Here is a 19,149-nt window from a genome sequence, read left to right on the forward strand (position 1 = left end):
ACTCTAATTTAATTGTATCTAGCCCTGGGGACAATCTTAGTGAAATACCTAGTACCATGAAGCTCATCGAAGAGATCATGAACTGTAGGTATGGGTAGTCGTCTTTTATGGTAAATTTGTTCAACTCCCAAGGGTCAATGCATAGCCTAGTGCCATCTTTTATTTTTACTAAGAGCTTTGGAGAAGAAAATGGTGACTGGCTGTAAGCGATGAACGCTTTGTCCAAAAAGCCTTGCACTTTACTTCTTCCATCTCAGATTTAGACAATCTATAAAGAGCTTTTGAACCTGGTTCAAAGGGCATAGTATGGTCTAAATTCCTCTTTGGTGGAGGCCCTGGAAGGGGATCATTAAATACACCCTCAAAGCTGCAAATAAGCTGCTGAATATCACAATCATTAACTTGGGTGAGTGATAGAGATGCAAAGTTTATAGAGCAGTTTTTGGAAGGGATTGTTCTTCATGCAATTGGACACAAAGTTAACCCTCAGCACTGCCTACCATTTTCAGACTGATAGTCAAATTGAAAGGGTAAATAGATGGCTTGAGGAGTAGCTGATTTCTGTCACAATTCATCCAAGCACTTTTCTATTGGATGTCGGCTATCCAATGAAGTTATCCACTATTTTGGATTGCCATATGGTCAAATCAAAGTGCTAGAGAAGAGCTTGAGAGGATGCATGCAGTCTTTTGCAAATGCTAATATGGCGAAAACTGAAGCAAAAATGAAGTACTATCATGGACCAAATAGGAGGGATATTGAGTTCAAAGATTACATAAGCACGTGTGCTTTTTGAAGAGCAAACACCATATAAAGTTTACTCACAGGTTTTATGGTCCCTGGAAAGTCAGTGGAAAGGTGGGAACACTTGTCTTTAGCTTGGAACTACCTCCTCTTTCTAGGATTCACAATGTTTTCCGTGTGTCTTTTTTGTAAAAGCATGTTTAAACTGAAGTGACTCTTATAGCGGAGGTCCCTCCTATGAATGAGTCGGCAAATAGAGTATACATGTGAGAATATATTGTGTTATAAGGACAAATATCTGAGAAACAAGTAAGTGTTTGAGTAGGACTGAACTGCAAAATGGAGAGAGAGAGAGAGAGAGAGAGAGAGAGAGAGAGAGAGTGCAAGGGATCTCAAGGAAAAGCCGAGAGAGAGAGAGAGTGCAAGGGATCTCAAGGAAAAGCCCTCAACTGCTGGGCAAAACCTCCATACAATGAGATGAATAAGGGGGAGCCTATATATAGCCTCACCCCCTCCAGTCGGTCTGCTACAAAGGGGCCAACCAGCCTGAGTAAGGGGGCCGACCAGCAGGTTGGTCCACTCCTACCACTGGCTGGGTGAACTGCCCTGGGAACCGAACCAAACAGGTTGGGTATCTAGCCCAGGGGGTGGCGTGAACGCTGGCCGCCTCTAGGTGTAGCCTATGGCCAGCAGTTGCGGCAGCAAGCAGGCCTCCCAGGGCCCCGAATCATGCCCTGATCTGTGAAGTACTGGTCCGTTGCTATTGCTTCCTCTATAATCCTGTCCGGTTGCTGCTGATTTTCTTCATCCAAGTTCAGCAAATCATCTTCATCCAAGTGCTGATCGTCTTCGATGTCTCCAGTTAGATTGTTTACAAATAAATAAAGTCAGATCAGAAATGCATTTGAGGTTCTGTACACAAAAGACTGTAAATGTGCATCTTCATTTGCTAAAAAATCCAACGACGCTCATCCGGACGTCCCGGATGCCTCGTAAGGTGAGCGCTGCTCCCGACTAGCGATTTGACTAAAAAAGGCCATAACTGACTCAAAATGGACCCGATGAAGAAGCCGTCTGTTGCAAAAAGAAGCTGAGAACCAGAACTATCTTTTCACCAAGAAATATTTGATGGTGACCCGGATATTCCAGGCATCATGTGGGGCCCACATTGCTGCTGAATCGTGATACCCTGGCAGAGACACATGCCTAGGTATACATCCAACCCCCCTCCTACACTATTCTCACATGGTATGGGTGCACCCACAACAAAGGCCCTCACTTCTACTCTACACATGATATATTAGGAGATGATGAACTTTAACACCCCCTCTTAGCTCCTGGATGTAGCATCATCTCTAGGAAGCTAGGTGTGCCGCTGGAGCATTTGAAGGAATCCATCGTGTGGACCACCGTCACCCCACAGGTACTGTCGAAGGAAGCCCCCTCTTGGCACGAACTGTCTCAGCATGAGCACTGGAAACCTGAACCGCATGCTACTAGGCTACAGGTGCATGGCAAATTCCTTTTGTTTTTGTCCTGTACTGATATCACAACCCAACTGATGCTGCCACTGCTGCAAGATCTGCTTTCCTGCATGGTCATTGCATCACTGAGCTATACAACACCCTCTGAAGCCCGCTCTGAGGTCCGATTTGGTAGACCAACACCAAATCAATGAACCATTGTGCTCCAAAAACAATGAGGCATCCAACTGCTCACAAGGATCAAAGAAATTACGGTGTTTGGAATCCCGCACTGGCACTCATCTAACCATCTGGATTTCCAGCAGCTCATCATACAATAGCTGCAGCAGAACAAGAGGAAACCCCCTTTAGGTCTGCCAGGTCATAACATCCTAACAGATACAAGCGGGGACTTGGGAGGAATTGGTACCCATGGTACTCGACCAAGAAGAGAGATTTCAGAGTCCTCTCAGAGCAGTAGCTCAGAGGCCTTGCAACTGAGCAGAAGGGAAGTCAAATGCAGAAAAGGAAGCGCTCAACGCTTCCCGTTCACGTAATCACTGTGGCCAGAAATGTCACTCTTGGCATCAGAGAAAACGTGAGAAGAATAGTAAGCAGATAGAAGCAGATTTTGCCTGCCTTCTAGCAGCATGTGGCACAATGCGCTGCCAACAGGCATCCTGGTTCCAAATGGAAGATTGCTTGCTTGTGTGTTGCCACAGTACTTGCTTGTGATTAGCAGTGGTACTTGCTGGATGGGTGGTGGAGTTCTTTTTTGTTCGAGGTAGGCTTCCAAGCCTCGAGCCACAAGGAGTTGTTCCGTGTTGACTCAGGGGGCCCTCCTTCCACTGGTGATCAAGGATGAATAAAATGCGCACTATGGGAAGAGAAGTGGGAAAGCAATGTAATGGACATGTCCTCAGATGATATCTTTTTCCTCGCCTGAAGAATCTCTTGCTAAAGCTCCTTGAGCTTGTTGATGTGCTTCCGCATTGATTATGCCTCTCATCTGAACTTCTAGAGACACCCTCTTCATTGGAGAAGTTCTATTGTTCAAGGATGCTAGGTGCTTACTGTCATGCGCTTCACATGATTAATAACTTGATGAGTATAGTCCAGGAAAATGAAAGAACATACCCTTGCATTGATCTGGTCCCAAAATTGAGGCATGGTCTTAGCCTCTTTCTGCTCCAGGATCCCTAGGTTTGCGGCAGGGGGATTGACGATGCAAGACATGGAATGGAAAGCATAATGGAAATGAAATAATGCTAGAAAGAAATGTACAACCAAGCAAAGTACTTACATGATCAAGAAAGGCTTGAGGCTTAATAGATTTGACATGAGAAAGTACAATGCCTTTATAGGATAGGCACACACACTCTAAGTGTCAAATGTATATGCGATAAGTCCCATAGTGACACGTGGCACTCTAGGATATAAAGTAGTATAGTTCTACTCTAGAACACACTAAAAGTCACTCAAATTGACTCCATTTCCTAACACCCCCCCATGGAGGAAAGGTGAGGGACTACTGGAATGGAACTAAGAATAAAACATGACGGTCATCAAAAACTGTGCATGCCGGTCTAGAACTAGACATGGCTCCCACACAATCTTAGAGGGAAGTGAGCATGGCTCATAGGCTAGTGAGCATAACATAGAAATCTCATCTAGCATGGCTCAGAGGCTCATCATGCATGGATGTATGATCAACTCAGAGGTCTAGGAGGCCAATGCACTAACAAATAGACCTATCAAAGCCAAAACATATGGCTCCCACTGTACATCCCCTCCTGGATCCAAAGACTAATGAGGAACATGGAGCCACACACCAAAAATTGAAAAGAAATACATCATTTTAGGAGGACTAAGGCAGAGCTGATTTATTGCATTCATTTTTGGGAAACACCCCGAGGGCAGAGTACCCAAATATATCATGCTTAGAAAGCAAAATCATGATCTCCATCATCCTCTAGATGCTGGAGACAGACAGTAAGAGCATGATCCTGTGGCGGCTAGTCATCTTCGTCTGCATCATTACTAGTGGCGGATGCCACCTAACTGGCATGATTCTTCGATTGTTGTTGAGCAAGCTTCTGGTAGCACCTGTCCTCCGTATGACTGAGCTTGTTGCAGTAAGTGCACTTGAATGGCTTGAATGTCTTTCCTCGTGTTGGTGGAGTTGATGGCCTAGGTCTCCATTTGCTGGTGGAGGCAAGAGCCTGTGTAGTATCCGATGAGTAGGATGGAGATTCTTTGTTGCGGTGATCCTTTTCAAGCAGAAGAGACACCATATCTTTCAATGTAGTGGATGCAATGCGAAGTACTTCAAGGGCATTCTCAAAGCGAGAAATCCCTTCCATACTTGTCATGAGGATAGCCATTTTGTCCTTGTCATCCGGGCAACACTTCAAGTTGGAGAGTTGTTGAACTAAAGATTGAATTTTTGCTATATGTGCACTCAAGGTATCAGACTCTTCCATTTTCAACTCATAAAATTGCATTTTCAAAAAAACCTTGGAGTTGGTGATCTTGTTACCAAATATATTCTAGAGGCGTGCCCAAATCTCCTTAGCCTTGTACTTAAAGTCGATGTGATAAATCAATGAATCATCAAGGCAAAGCCCAATGATTGCGATGGCCCTCGAATTGTGTTGCTTTCAAATCTTGCGTATTGAGGCTTCGTTGATGCCTCAAGTGCTTCATCATCTTCAATGGCATCCCAAACATTCTCTTTCATGAGAAGGAGTTGCACTTTTGTTTGCCACGTGGGAAATCCGCCCCCCTTGAATTTGTCCACAAGGAGAGAGTTGGTGGAAATCGAACCCATGAAGCTGGCAGCTAGGAGAGAGAAGAGTGATGGATAGAATGGAGTTGTAGAAGAGGAAGAGCAGATGTAGGAGAGGAAGAGATGGCGGGCACAAGCGAGTAGAGGAAGAGATGGCGGGCACAATGGAGCTGTAGGTGGCGGACAGAACAGCAGCGGGCAGAGAAGAGGAGCGGGTGTACGGGCAGGGTGTATGGGAAGTCAACAGTCATGTTGTACGGCGCAACAGTATGTACTGTTGTACGGCTAGCTGTACAGCTGGTACGGGCAGAATAGCGGGCTCTTGAGCAGCTTGCTACGACTTGTTTGCTACTTGCTGCGAGCTGGACAACACTAGGCCAAGAGAGTGGCGCCTATGAGTGGAGCATGGAGCTGCCACAAATAATTGGAGCTGACGAACCATTGGAGCTGAGCTGCCACATGCCATTGGAGCTGCCACGAGCCGTGAGTTGAGTTGCCATTGTCGGTGAGGCTCGGGGTGGAGAGAGTAGAGCTCAAGATGGAATTGGAGAAGGCATTCCTCCAAGGGGAATGAGGGAAAGAGGCTTCAATGTCCTCAATCTCTTACCTCAACCTCTTGGAAGATAGCCTAGCTCTAATACCATATGAAGATGCAAGACATGGAATGGAAAGCATAATGGAAATGAAATAATGCTAGAAAGAAATGTACAACCAAGCAAAGTACTTACATGATCAAGAAAGGCTTGAGGCTTGATAGATTTGACATGAGAAAGTACAATGCCTTTATAGGATAGGCACACACACTCTAAGTGTCAAATGTATATGGGATAAGTCCCATAGTGACACGTGGCACTTTAGGATATAAAGTAGTATAGTACTACTCTAGAACACACTAAAAGTCACTCAAATTGACTCCATTTCCTAACAGGGATCAGACCTATGAACCCCCACCAAAATGAAGTCTGCTAGATCATATAATTGCAATACGGACTCCATCATAACCCGCCATACACCATAATTGAGGCCATCCAATTGACGGTGCATGGGGAAGGTGGGTGATACGGGAATTTCGACTGTGCTCTCCGCCATCTCAGATAGGGAAACCATATCGGAACGAAGAGAAAGTGGAATTGAGAAAGGAGGGTGGATGGGAAACTAGGTAGAGAAGGGGATTGAAGGAGAAAGATAGGAGAGGGCTGGGCTTGAAGCCTAAGATACCTTCACGCCTTTGCTGACCCGTCCCTTGAAAACACCTCCTTTCAATTCTGAAAACATCCTTCAAACAGTACACCCCTTTCTGGACACCCAAACAGTCCACACATCCCCACACTCCTCTTCAAACACCTCCAAACAGCAGCCAAACTCCAAGCATAGTTCACTGGCTCCTAGTGCCCTCCATGTCTCTGGTCTTTAACCAACCTTTGGCTGTGATACCATGTGAGAGTGCAGGGGAAACTGAACAAAAAGAAAGAGCACACACACCACAAGGAAGGAGAGAGAGAGAGAGAGAGAGAGAGAGAGAGAGAGAGAGAGAGAGGGATCTCAGGGAAAAGCCCTCAACTGCTGGGCAAAACCTCCATACAATGAGATGAATGCAATGGTGGAAGGAGGGGCCTATAATAGCCTCACCCTCTCTAGTCGGCCTGCTACAAAGGGCCCGACCAGCTTGACTAAGGGGGCCAACAAGTAGATCGGTCCACCCCTACCACTAGTTGGATGAACTGCCCTGGAAACCCGACCAAAGATGTCGGGTATCTAGCTCAAGAGATGGCATGGATGGCCCGCCACGCTGGACCACTCTAGTTGTGGCAGTGAGCAAGCCCCCCAGGGCCGTAAATCATGCCCTGTTTAGTGCAGTACTGGTCCGCTCCCTCTTGGCATAAGCACAATACCCTAGTGAAGTCTCCAGATAGCTGAATCTTCCCCAAAGGTGGCTAAATCTCCACAATACCTTGTCAGAGACACATGCCCAGGTACACATCCAACCCCCCTCCTACACTATCCTCTCACGGGCACACTCACAACAAAGGCCCTCACTCCTACTCTACACATGATACATCAAAAGATGCTAAACTCTAACAACGACTATCCCTCAGTCCTTGAAGTTGTAGCATGTGACCGAAGAGATTCTTTGGTTGCTGAGCTTGCATCTGCATGATGGCCTGCATCATAGCAACCATCTAAAGGTGATACCCATGCCTCTATTGGTGGAGGTATTGGTTATGGGGGATCTACCTGCGTTGATTCTACCTTGCCCTCCATGACGGAGTCGAACTGTTCTCCATGACTAATGATCATCTTGGCAGAGCGGTCGTCACCATGCACTGGTTGTACTATTTGGACGATTCAGCTAGGAAAGCACTCAAAAAAAAATTTTAAAAAATTATATATACATATGTGTGTGTGTGTGTGTGTGTAGATAGATAGAGAGAGAGAGAGAGAGAGAGAGAGAGAGAGAGAGAGTGCACATCACACTAGGGCCCAGAAATAAGGGCCTTACTGTGATTGTGTGTGTGTGTGTGTGGATGGAGAAGAAGAAGAAGAAGAATGTATTACCGTCCTCTGGGGGCCGAAATACCGACCCATGGGACCCATAAAAGTCACGATACAAGAGAGAGAGAGAGAGAGAGAGAGAGAGAGAGAGAGAGATGTATGTACGTCTGCAGGAGGCCGGGCTTATGAGACAAAATGCAAAACCAAAAGGTAACTCACACAAGCCACTAAGGGCTGAAGCAAAGGGCTCACTAAGGCCCTTGCTGAAAGCTAAAGTGCTAAGCTAGTGAACAAAATAGTAGAGTAGCAAAAGCAAAATATCAGAAGAGTATCAGGTGCTAAGAGCTAACGCTCCTAGTACATGCCCAGGCTCCAAATATATCCAGGTAACCTAGTCGCTCTCTATGTGAGGAGCTCTCATATCTGTGTCTGTCGAGCTGTCTCTCGATGCGGTGGAGGGCGTGGTCTCGTCGACCTCTGTATCCAATGGGCTACGTCAAGGGTGACGTCTCGTCTCTAACAGTCACCTCTGAGGAGGGCTGAAATAGACCGTACCTTGATCGTGTGTGCTCTGGTCCCTCTCTGTGTCGCCTGTGGAGTGCGTCTCTCGTCTGGCAGCATCGTGGCGGGGACCCCCGCTACTAATCCATGATGCTCTCATCTCATCAAGGTCCTCTCTCTCAGCCTCAACGGCAGCGAGAGAGAGAGAGAGCACATCACACCTTGTTTAGAAATAAGAGCTAGGCCCTCGAATAGATTTTATCTCACAAGGTACATGTGGGTGACCTTGCCTCAGGGCCCTCTCTTTTTTGTGTAATGCACAATTTGGAGGTTCTCTTCCATCTCTTCCACCTGTGGTGGCTCTTCCAAGACTGGGCATCTCCCATTGAGGCTGAAGTGTATATGGAGAGACTACATATTGTAGAAGACACCGAGGATGTCTTGCTTCGTCTTCCTTTTGGTGCTCCTCACAATCTTAGGGGAAATTTTGAATCTCTGATACCAATGTAACATGCAAAAGGCTGGGAATACTCTCTTACTAACTGCGCCAGTCTTCGTGTCGCATGTGTCATCCCTCTCACGGCAGCGTTGTGTCATCTCTCCCCGCCAATTTATAATGCCCTCATGTCAGCTAGCTCCTCCTACACTCCACTATGTCCTGGAGCTGACTCAAATGCATAAAACCCGTGACATGTCGCAGCATGGTCATCTCTTGCTGCTCTTTGATCTGTCGCAATAGTGTCTTTGCGCGTCGTCATATCTGAATCAAATAGAGCCAATGCAAACCTGGTCTTAGAAGTGGATTAGCCGTGAGAGTGGGCCAAACTTGTGTCCCACCTGAAAGAGGCAATGGTATCGTCCTTGAATCTTGTAGTAGGCTGGGCAGACAGATAAGAAATGCTCCTCTGTCTCGACTTCCCCCAGCGTGCATAGCTTGCATATCTGTTGCTCTTTGGGTATGCTTGCAGCTCTCCCTGGCTCAATCATCAGGTGGTGGGATGAGACGTGCCTCTGTCCAATGGCAATCTTTAGTACATCTTAGACTCTTTGAGGAAGTGATCATGATAGAACTGGATCTTGTTGTGGAGCTCTTGCCTGCCCCCCCCCCCGTGAAAAAAAAAAGTCCGAGATGTACGGAGCTAGAGGAGATATAACCGTATGATACTGTTATCATCTCGTGGGATCAACTCAGGTGGTGTATCCATACTATACTGAAAGGGGGAAGTTGATCATCTGAGTACCATGCTTGGCAAACCATGTGGATACCTGTGCATACCATACTGTATCGACCCCACTCTTTGCTAGCCGTTTGGATGACTCTTGTGCTAGCCTCGGGAGTCTCCATTGGGGTAGGACCCAAGCTTTGTGGAGGAACGTCACCGTCTAAAAAATGGCATCAACCTACAGAGGTGTCCTGATGAACTATGCATGTACTATCTGCTGGGCGACTGAAGGCTTACACTGAATCATCCTAGACCCCATAGTCACTTGTAGCCACTCAAATCTCCTCCACTCTGTTGCCAATAGATCACTCCTCCAAAAGGGTGATGCATACATGGCAATTGGTCTCACTAGGGTGTCAAAAAGCCAGCCCTTCATCGGCGGATCGTGAAAGTGTACCTGAAAGCACAAGCTCTCTCTAGTCAGGCTAAAGCTCCCTAACCTCGTGCGAGTCATGCCCTGCCTGCATGGTCATCGTGAACACTGACCTGTGAAGACTGCTCCCAAGTATGTATAAGACTGCACTATCTCCGCTGGCTCATCTTGATAAGTGAAGCTATGTCGATGGAGCACTGCACGCGAGGTGTTGAAGCTCTTAACCTTGATCTTCCCAAGGTTGACTGTCAAGTCTCTCTCTCTTTGCAAAATAAGCCTCTAGATGTCTCTATAGTCTATCTGTTGAAGATGATATAAGGACTATGCCATCCGCATATAGTATCATCAAATCAGCCAGCAGTTACCCCTCTCATATAGTATCGTTGGTAAAGAGGGCATCCCTACTTCACTCCAATCATGCTCTCAACCCTATTTGGTAGGCCTCCTGGGGCACGAACTCTACCTCTGGTAGACTCGTATAGGTGCATCACCCGCCATATCATGACCTTTGGAATGTGCATCTCTTGGAGTCTCTTGATCATGCGAGATCGTGGGAGAGTATCGAAGGCCTTCCGGAAGTTTACAAAGCAAGCGTAGGCTTTCTGGGATCTCCACTTCGCCTGTTCAATGAAGGAATGCAAGGTGAAGATGTGATCTAGGGTGGAGTGTGGTCTTCTGAATCCTTCTTGTCCTAGATCCTGTTGCCATGTGCCTCTGTGTAGCCTTTGATCTCCCTATCTAGTACCGACCCGTAAATCTCGACCAAAGTGTGGCCAATTCATAAGCATGTGGTAGTTCCCAATGTCCATGGGGTTCCTTGCTTTGTGTATCGGCACAATGATGGTAGTACTCCAAGCAAGTGGAAAGCCGTGGCATACAGTGTGGATGAATATTTGCGCTAAAACCGAAGCCAAAACTTCCCAGAACCTCCTGCCCATGTGCAAAATGCTCAATCTGTAGCCCCTTGTGATCTTGGGCTCTCCGACTATGAAGCCGACCAAGTGTAGCTTGTACATTCTGTGCAGTGAACAAGTGACAAGTGGTGCGCCTACGCATAGATGACATATCGGGTGGTGTCTGCATCGGGACATCATAAAGTGAGCTAGCATATGTGTGCCAAATATCTGGGTCTGTGATGGGGATAGGCGGCTTCCCCTCAGCTAGAAGCCCCCACCTAATGGTAGGATCTCCCTCTCGAAATGATCGGATCACCCCATCCATCATGTGTGTGAGGAAGGCCTGCCTCTTACAATGTGTCATCCATCAAAAGATCTGTTGCACCTCATGTGTCTTCCGATGGATCATGGCCCAAGGCTCGCTCCCGTGTGAGGCGAGATCTTATCTCTTTGCACTCGTCATCGAATCCGAGGCATCTTTCCTGCTGGGACATGTGCTGTGGATCGAGTCGTAGGAGTGGCATCATCCTGTGCCATTGAGACAAGAGTGTTCAAGGCAAGATCTACATCATCTCCAAGTAGGGCCGGAAGCTCTCGGGTCTCGCCCACATATGCCGTGCATGCTCCTCTCTGTACCATAGATATGAGTGGTCTCAAGTGTGTTCTGAAAAAGACAGCTACACCTCCCGAGCCCCGTTTCCCACCGTCTTCTAGTGGGCTGACTCCCATGTATATCCTATCATTGAGGGCAGTCCTCTCTCTAGGCTCTCATGTGTCTCAGTATAGAAGATCATGTTTCTGTCGGTGTATGTCTTTGAGAAACCCCCGGGTCAGTCTAGAGGGTACCATTGCAATTCCATACTGCCATCTTCAGTGTATTTTGTGCACTCATCTCATGGGCTCGACACAGTCATGTGCTGTCCATCTCCCCATCTTCCTTCTTTTCCTTTTCTACTCTCTTTCGAATGATCACTTTACCACCCTCGTAGGCAGCCCATTTTCCTGCTTCTCTTGCTGTTATCACGCGCACCATTCCTGCCCTTCGGTGCTCTTGCTGTAAGAGAGTATGGTCGACATCCAAGTATATTCTAGTCTCTTTCAGAGTTGCCCTCATGCTCATGAGGGTAGACCTGTCCATTGCAGTCTGGAATTTCAACACTAGTGGTCTCATTGGTGTCTCCCCCTTGCCCACCCTCCAAGCTCCCTCACGTGTGAGATTGACACCCATTTTAGTGAATAAAACTCCCATTGTTAACCCTCTAACCAAGACAGCTAGTGCCTTGCTGGACCTTTTCTTTTCTGCCTCCAAAGCATCATAGATAAACTCCTTGGGGGCTGATGTGCCTTTCCTAACCACATCCTTCCATTCCATCATCTTCTTCTCACCCTTGCTGATATGTTGATTGAGTTCAGCATGTGTCCCTTGCATTGTGGACATCATGATTTATGCTACCTACTCTTTCTAGTGGGGCATGGCAATCATGAATAGTACCCCTCTCTACATACGTGTGACTTCCACATCAAAGAGGGCATGCCTGAGTCCCACTAAAGGGCTATGTTAAGTCTAGAAGGCTATCCATGGCCTAGGCTATGGCTGATCTGTCCCATGGGAGGACAGATCGTGTAGAGGCTATGGTGTCTGCTGCATCTGTGTCTGAGAGAGTTGCGTGGGCTTCTAGGAATCTTGCGGTACTACCTGGAGCTGATGCATGTACGCCGTGTACTGTTGCTGAAGGTACTGCTGCTGATGCTACTGCTGAAGGTGCTGCATCTTTTGCTAAGCTGGTGGATGCTGCTAGGGCTGGTATTGCACTGGGGAATGCTGTTGGAGGTGGAGCCAACACTGGAGGGGCTGCTGTTGCTGCACGGAGGAAGGCTCCTGCTGAAAAAGGGGATCATGAAATGAGAGAGGATTGGTGGTTTATGTAGGAATAGGGCTGGATGTTGGCCAACTGATACACTGAATCTATGAATAATAGACTGATGTGGTCTGTCCAAATCTGACTTGCTAATGTGGCAACGCGACCTATTGATGTGGCTTGATAAGACTGTTGACTGCTGACCTGACCTGTAGATGTGGCAGTTTGCCATCCTGCCACACGTTCTGTGCCTGCCTGCGCTTCTCTGCAGGCTGCCAGAATGCCCTATTGCTGTTGCTGATTGCGCAGACCTACTTTGCTGTCCTGCTGTTGCTGTGGGATGAGTGGACTACAGGGCTGCTAGCAAGGCAGTCATGCCATGGGCTGTAGTTGCCCATGACAAGTTACAGCGAGGGGACAGAGACCCTGGTGCAATGGTGTCTCAGACTCAGTAGAGTGGTAGAGGACCAGATTGGTTGGCGTTTGGAGTAGACTTGGACCATCTACCCCAAACCTTTTCGATATGGACTTGATCATCATTCTAGGGGGCCCCTCTGGTTATTGGAGGGTAGACCTTATGCAATGGGATCCGATAGTGGCTTTGGCCATACAGGACAGTTGCATCCCGAGAAGGTGGTGGAGGTGTCCTCCTCCTAGACTACCCACATTGTTAGATGGCTTCATCTAGATGCAGCGACATGGAGTTCCTCACGGGATGGCTTTAGCCTGAAGTGCTTATGAGGGTTTGGGACCTCCTCTAGACTAGCCTCTGCCCTAGGAAGAACGCCTATTTCTTTTGGCTGGTAGCTCATGGAGGGCTTCCAGCAGGACAATGGCTGGAGTAGATGAGAGTTGACGGGCCTGTCACTGCAGTGACATTGGGGACCTCGAGACGTAGCTCACTGCATCTAGAGCTGTCTAGGGGCTCAGAGGACTCGGCATTGCTCCCTCAGGATGGTGGCCAGGATGCAACATACCCGCCAGGACTTCACTTTGGGAATGCTATCTGTATAGGTGTTCTCAGGTGTTCGGAGAATGGAGGTTGTAAGCCTTCTGTACAGATAGAGGGGGGAGTCCTCATCTCAATGTGGGCCCAGTTGCAAGATGTTGGAAGTTACAGGGGGTGATCCAGTTGAAGCCTTTCAAGTGGAGACATGGGAACCAATGGAGCAGCCACAGGATCTCATTGCGTGAGGTTTAATGGACCATGTTGCGGATGGTGCTGGTTAGTTGTTGGGTTGAAACATACCCTGGTCGCATGGTGATTGGCAGGATCTAGGGTTCTGAACGGGACAACTAGAAGGTCATTTGTCATTTGGAGGGTGGCCTTCTCATTTGCAGATTTATGAGATGGTGACTTTGTTGGAAGAGCTTGATGGAAGTGCTTAGATCGCTTGGGGAGATTGGCATGTTTGTGACGGGGACAAAATTGTGGTACCATAGGTGGTTGGTGCTGCATGGACGATACCATGTTCCAAGGTAGCAGGAGCAGGAGCTGCGGATATGAGGACAGATTGAGGACCGATCTCATTTGAGGGTGGTGATGTAGCGTCCGCCTCAGCAGGGTGTTGGCTCACAATATTGGGTCAGTGAGAAGGGGCGTTGGGATTTAGGGGTCATCTTGCCAATTGTGAAGAGGACATGGGGGAGGAAGCCAGCTGCATGAGAAGGGATGAGAGTAACCCATGTGGGTAGACGTAGCAGCATGCAATGTGGGCAGATCTGAAAGAGAGAATGGGTGTGTGTGGCTGGGATGTGGGCAGCATCGGCTACATGGGCAGCACATGGAGGCTGACAGAGGGCAGCTTTATGCAGTGGAGCAGCCATGTGGTCTGTCACATGGGCTGCAGACCAAGCCAGCCTTGAAGCCTGTTTGGGGCAGCCTGAGGGCTGGAGAGCCCTACAAACAGGTGCGGATTAGGGCAGACAGTTGGGCCTTTTGTTTTCCCTGGAGCTGGTCAGCAGAGGCACTGGCAGGGCAGTGGGGTGGGCAGAATCAGGTCTGCCTGCTACATGATAGGCGGCCACTGGAGGTCAGCAGAAAAGGCAGGTTGGCCTGCCAGTTGGCTGTTCCAGAGAGGAAGGGAGCCTTTGGCTTCCATTTGGCATCTAGAACATTCATTCAGAGAGTGTAGTTTGCAGCCCATTGAAGCTTAGTGGAGACCATGGAGCCTGATGGACATCGCAGGTGTTAGAAGACAACATTCTGTCACTAGGGTCCACATCAAGGCAGCACCTTGCTGCTTGATGGTGGTACTGTGAGATCTCATTTTGTTTCAGGGTTTGACAAGGGGCATTCTTTATATATGTCTTAGCTGTCAGATATGTGCTTGTTGCGTCTTTTGTGAACTGTATGCACACAGAGTGAGTGATTTCTGTTAAGATTTTGTGATCTAGGGGATAGGGAGTTGGCTGTAGCAAGCAAGCTTCGTGACATGGTATCAAAACCTTTGTTCTGGTAGTTGGTACATGCACAATTTCTCAGACAGCGACATACTGGGCAGAACAAAGTGGTAATTCAGGCATAGTTACCAGGGAACGGCGTTCTGACATCCGGAATGTCGGGAACGCCGTTCCAGGAAGCAGGCCGGAAACCGGAAAGGCCTTGGAACATCCTTTTTTTTTTGGGCTCTTTGAAAGTTTCAAATGGGTATTTTAGAGCTTATATATAAAGTTTAAAGCTGTAAAATGTTAGTTTCTTTCATTTTCTAACATAGTTTTATGTCATATGATGACTTGTCGTGTATGATGTGGCATTCCGGGTCCTGTTTTCCCGTTCCCCCTTCCCGGAACGTTCCCGTTCCGACATCCAAATTTCCGGAACGTTCCTGTTCCCTGGTAACTATGAATTCAGGGCATTCAAGAAGTTAGAACTCTAGTGCGTAGGTACAAGGTGGGCTGAGCTGAACCAGTCCATAAATCAACTATCAATATGCTTTTCAGTCTTCAGAGTCTTCCTTCCTCCTAAATGCTAGGTATAAGATTAGATTTTGGCCACTTGTGAACATCTAGGTTAGGAAAAACCCTAAGAATGTGTTTTTATGGTGGTTAAAGTTTCTGCAATTTTTGTTTCAAGTGGGTCAAACTATCAATGATTTTTATGTAGGAGACTAGTTGGTGATGAGAGTAGAAAATAGAACTTTGGAGAGAGGGATATGGCAAAAGATGAAGTTCTGTTCATGATGCTTGAGGCATTAACTAGATGCCCCAACAATTTCATATGTAGGATGATAGGGAGTTGCGAGCTGAACGTGTTGGAGCAAACAGAGTTTCGGATGAGGGAGATATGTCAAAAACGAAATTCAGCTTCTTGGTAAAGATGCCTTAAACGGTTAAAAAATCTTCTGGAAATGGAGACAATAGGCACTAGTGTGAGGGATTTCAAGAAGAAGAAAACGGACAATAAGACAATTGAAGACAAGCCCACAGAGGAGTCCAAGTTAGAAAGTCTAGCTCTAACCTCGTGGTTGAAGTCTCTAGAGTGTGCACAGGTTAGCTATATTAGCTTATATTTTCCTGTATTGTAGAGTAGCATTTACTTTATTTGCTATACGGCTAGATGATCTTGGTGTTGCTTAGCCTTGCCTTTACCTTTGCTTCATGCAAGGAGGTTCTTATCCTCTCCATTGTACATCATCGCTCCCATCTCCTCAAAGGTGAGGGGCGGCACATTGTGATATGTGAAGCTGGTTACAAAAACCTTTGAACGTTCTGGAAGTATGTTCAATCAGAGCATGGCTCATCCATAGGTCTCCATCAGACATGTTCTGACCAACAGGTGCTCCTGATCTTGACCCACCTTGACCTTCATGCTTTGGTCATGTACCATGTCATCTTTGTCGATGCTCATTGTATACAACTGATTTTGGAGGCTCAGCACTGCTGTCACATTGCTCATCTCAGAGGTGTCCTTTAGGATAGTCCATGCTTCAAAAATGCCTTTTCTTAGATATGGGGGATCATTGAGTCTCTTGTCATCCCAACAATAAGAGAAAGGGCTTTGGCATTTTTTTCTTCCCTCTCCCCAACATCTTTGGATCTGTGGGTGTCACATCCTCGCAATGCTGGTGATGACTCTCTAGACCTTCCGTTTATGGCTCCAAATCTCCATCCGAAGCTCCCCCCTCAACCCTTCCCCCGTCAAAGTCAGGGATAGATAGGTAATAGGTATACTGGAGGCCATAGCAAGAGAATGAAACAGGCATTCCTCCAAACTGCAAGAGAGTGCATTTAACTGAAACAGGCGTCTTCTTCAGTCAAGCAAAGGGGATCATTTCCTTCAGTAATTGATGTAGATTACAAGTACTTGAGTAAATACTTGGACTTTGTTATGTCTTAAGCTTCAAATCCACTTTTTTCTTTCGTTTCAAGAGACATCGGGTAGTTATTATACTAAAATTTTGAGTGGTGAGTCAGATGATTTAGTGGAACTGTGGTTTTCTACAGCAGATGTGCTATTCTTTACATCAGCCATGGATTTTTCTTTGTATGCAATTTTTGTTCATCGCCTCCATTCTTTCAGAGATGTCAGCTTTGAAATGATCGTTATTGATGATGCGAGTCCTGATGGTACACAAGACATTGTTCGGCAGCTACAGAAGCTTTATGGAGAGAACCGAATTGTATGATCTTCCTTTAATTGATGTTTTTTGAATACTGTTTGATGTTACAATTGTTTATGCTTCAACTTAACTACGTGCAGTACTACAAAATAAGACACTAATATTTTCATGTTTAATTGCTTCCTACAGCTTTTGAGACCAAGATCTGCCAAGCTTGGTTTAGGTAAGGAGGAATACGGTACTAGTGACAGGCTCTCATGTATTAAAAAAGCATGCTGTTCTTCGTCTTCATATCTGTTGAAATGAATTGCGTGAAGAGACTGAATTTTGAATCCCATTCTACTGTTCAGGGACAGCTTACGTGCATGGTTTGAAGCATGCATCAGGGGATTTCATCATCATAATGGATGCTGATCTCTCTCACCATGTGTGCCTCATTTCCAAGTGTCTCTTCTCTTTATTACATTTTGGATGCAATTGCATTGATTTTTCCAAGTAACAAGAAACAACAGTGGTGATTTAGAGGCTATGTAGGGAAGTTTCGAATAGGAAAGATGATGTAGAAAATGATGATAGTTTCATCATTGTTACATTTGTTAATCGTGCTTTTGGGAAGGAGACTGGACGATGTTATTTTCTCTCTTTGCATTTATAAGGTGTTCTAATCTAAATTTTTTGGGCTTTGTATTGTGCAGCCCAAGTACCTTCCAAATTTCATCAGGTTTGTCTGTTTATGTTTACTGCATGCCGCCTCCTCTTTGTTGCAAGGAATATGGACACCTGGAAAATGCCTGTGTACTCTTTTCTCTTTTGCTAAATAAAATTGATTGTGCAGAAGTCAAGAGGAGACAGGGGCTGACATTGTTACAGGCACACGCTATGTCAATGGTGGTGGTGTTCATGGTTGGGACCTGCGTCGCAAACTGACTAGTCGAGGGGCAAACGTTCTTGCGCAGACATTATTGTGGCCTGGGGTATCGGATTTGACTGGTTCCTTCCGGTTAGCTAAATTTGTTTGTTGGCATACCAAACGTTCTCGTTTTCTTCTTATTTTATACTTTTTATGAAGATTTCACTCTGCTCTCCCTTGTAAGCAAGTTCATACTGTAATGACTTTCTGATGTCTGCAGTTTATACAAAAAAGGAGTTTTTGAAGAACTTGTGAATGCTTGTGTAAGCAAGGGCTATGTATTTCAAATGGAGCTGATTGTTCGAGCTTCTCGAAAAGCATTTAGAATTGAGGAGGTCTGTCTTTTTTGTCTGCATTCTGTCTGTTTAAAATTACTTGTGCGGTGAAGTCCAACAGAAGAGCAATATTGTTGATATATGGCACCCTTTTCAATTTGTCCAAGGACTCATGTACTTGCTAGTAACTGATCTTTCAGTATCTGTGGTATGTAGGTTCCAATTACTTTTGTGGATAGAGTATATGGGACCTCAAAGCTTGGAGGGTCTGAGATTGTTCAGTATCTCAAGGGGCTTGTCTGGCTGTTGCTTACAACATGATTTGATAATATGCTCTGTGAGAGTATGGTGTGCTGTGTAATTACCTCTAGTAATCAACTTATTAGAACGATTAGAGTTATCTACTCTGTTTTGCACCCGATGGACAGAGAAGCAATATCTGTGCTACTTGCCTTTCTGGTCCTATACAAAGACCAAAACATGGCATCTCCGACATGCACCACGAAAAAAGGTGGTCAAATCTAAATTCTAAGAAAATAAGAGTGTTAGTATGCTTGGGCTGTGGCATTCTTACAATTTGCAGGACATCGACAGCATGCAGTATTTACTATATATGGTGATCTTAAAGTAATTACATGTACATAACAAGGTGGCGCAAAACACTCATGGGATACTGTGAATTAGCTCAAACAAAAGAGAAAATAAAATCCATTAGTAGATAGCAAAATGGGAAGAGGAGAGAGGGGAGAGGATAGGGGGGATATATATGGGGGAGAGAAGAGGCTGAGAGAGGAGAGGCTTGGGAAGTGAGAGGAGTTGGAAGCGATGAGAGAGGTGAAAATGTAATGTCACACCCAAAAAATAATAATCTTTGACGCCAAAGAAATGTTCACCATTTCGATATTTCCTATTTCCTAATGGGGATTAAAATGGTACGAGGAAAACAGTGGCTGAAAGAGCTGCTTCTTACATTGTTTCAAATAGTAGGTTTCTTTGGCGTTGCATTCATGGGTGCAAGTTGAAAGTTTCAAGATGATAATGCGTTCACACATTGTATCAAAG

At 46.2% G+C, this 19,149-nt stretch overlaps 1 protein-coding gene across 1 annotated transcript in view; it reads left to right on the plus strand.

Moving 5' to 3' along the window:
• Positions 1–18,767, plus strand: part of DPMS1 (Nucleotide-diphospho-sugar transferases superfamily protein) — a 20,014-nt gene extending 1,247 nt beyond the window's left edge. The window contains exons 2-8 of the mRNA XM_087401723.1: positions 16,863–16,962; positions 17,092–17,125; positions 17,253–17,329; positions 17,598–17,623; positions 17,738–17,902; positions 18,033–18,147; positions 18,304–18,767. Coding sequence (XP_087257849.1) covers positions 16,863–16,962; positions 17,092–17,125; positions 17,253–17,329; positions 17,598–17,623; positions 17,738–17,902; positions 18,033–18,147; positions 18,304–18,408 — 622 coding nt within the window. The 3' untranslated portion in view covers positions 18,409–18,767. The remainder of the gene's footprint in view (positions 1–16,862; positions 16,963–17,091; positions 17,126–17,252; positions 17,330–17,597; positions 17,624–17,737; positions 17,903–18,032; positions 18,148–18,303) is intronic.
• Positions 18,768–19,149: the final 382 nt, after the last annotated feature.

Source organism: Dipteris shenzhenensis, chromosome 30 (assembly GCF_047967505.1).
Source record: "Dipteris shenzhenensis isolate YYH24624 ecotype China chromosome 30, Dip_SZ_1.0, whole genome shotgun sequence".
Classification (NCBI taxonomy): domain Eukaryota; kingdom Viridiplantae; phylum Streptophyta; class Polypodiopsida; order Gleicheniales; family Dipteridaceae; genus Dipteris; species Dipteris shenzhenensis.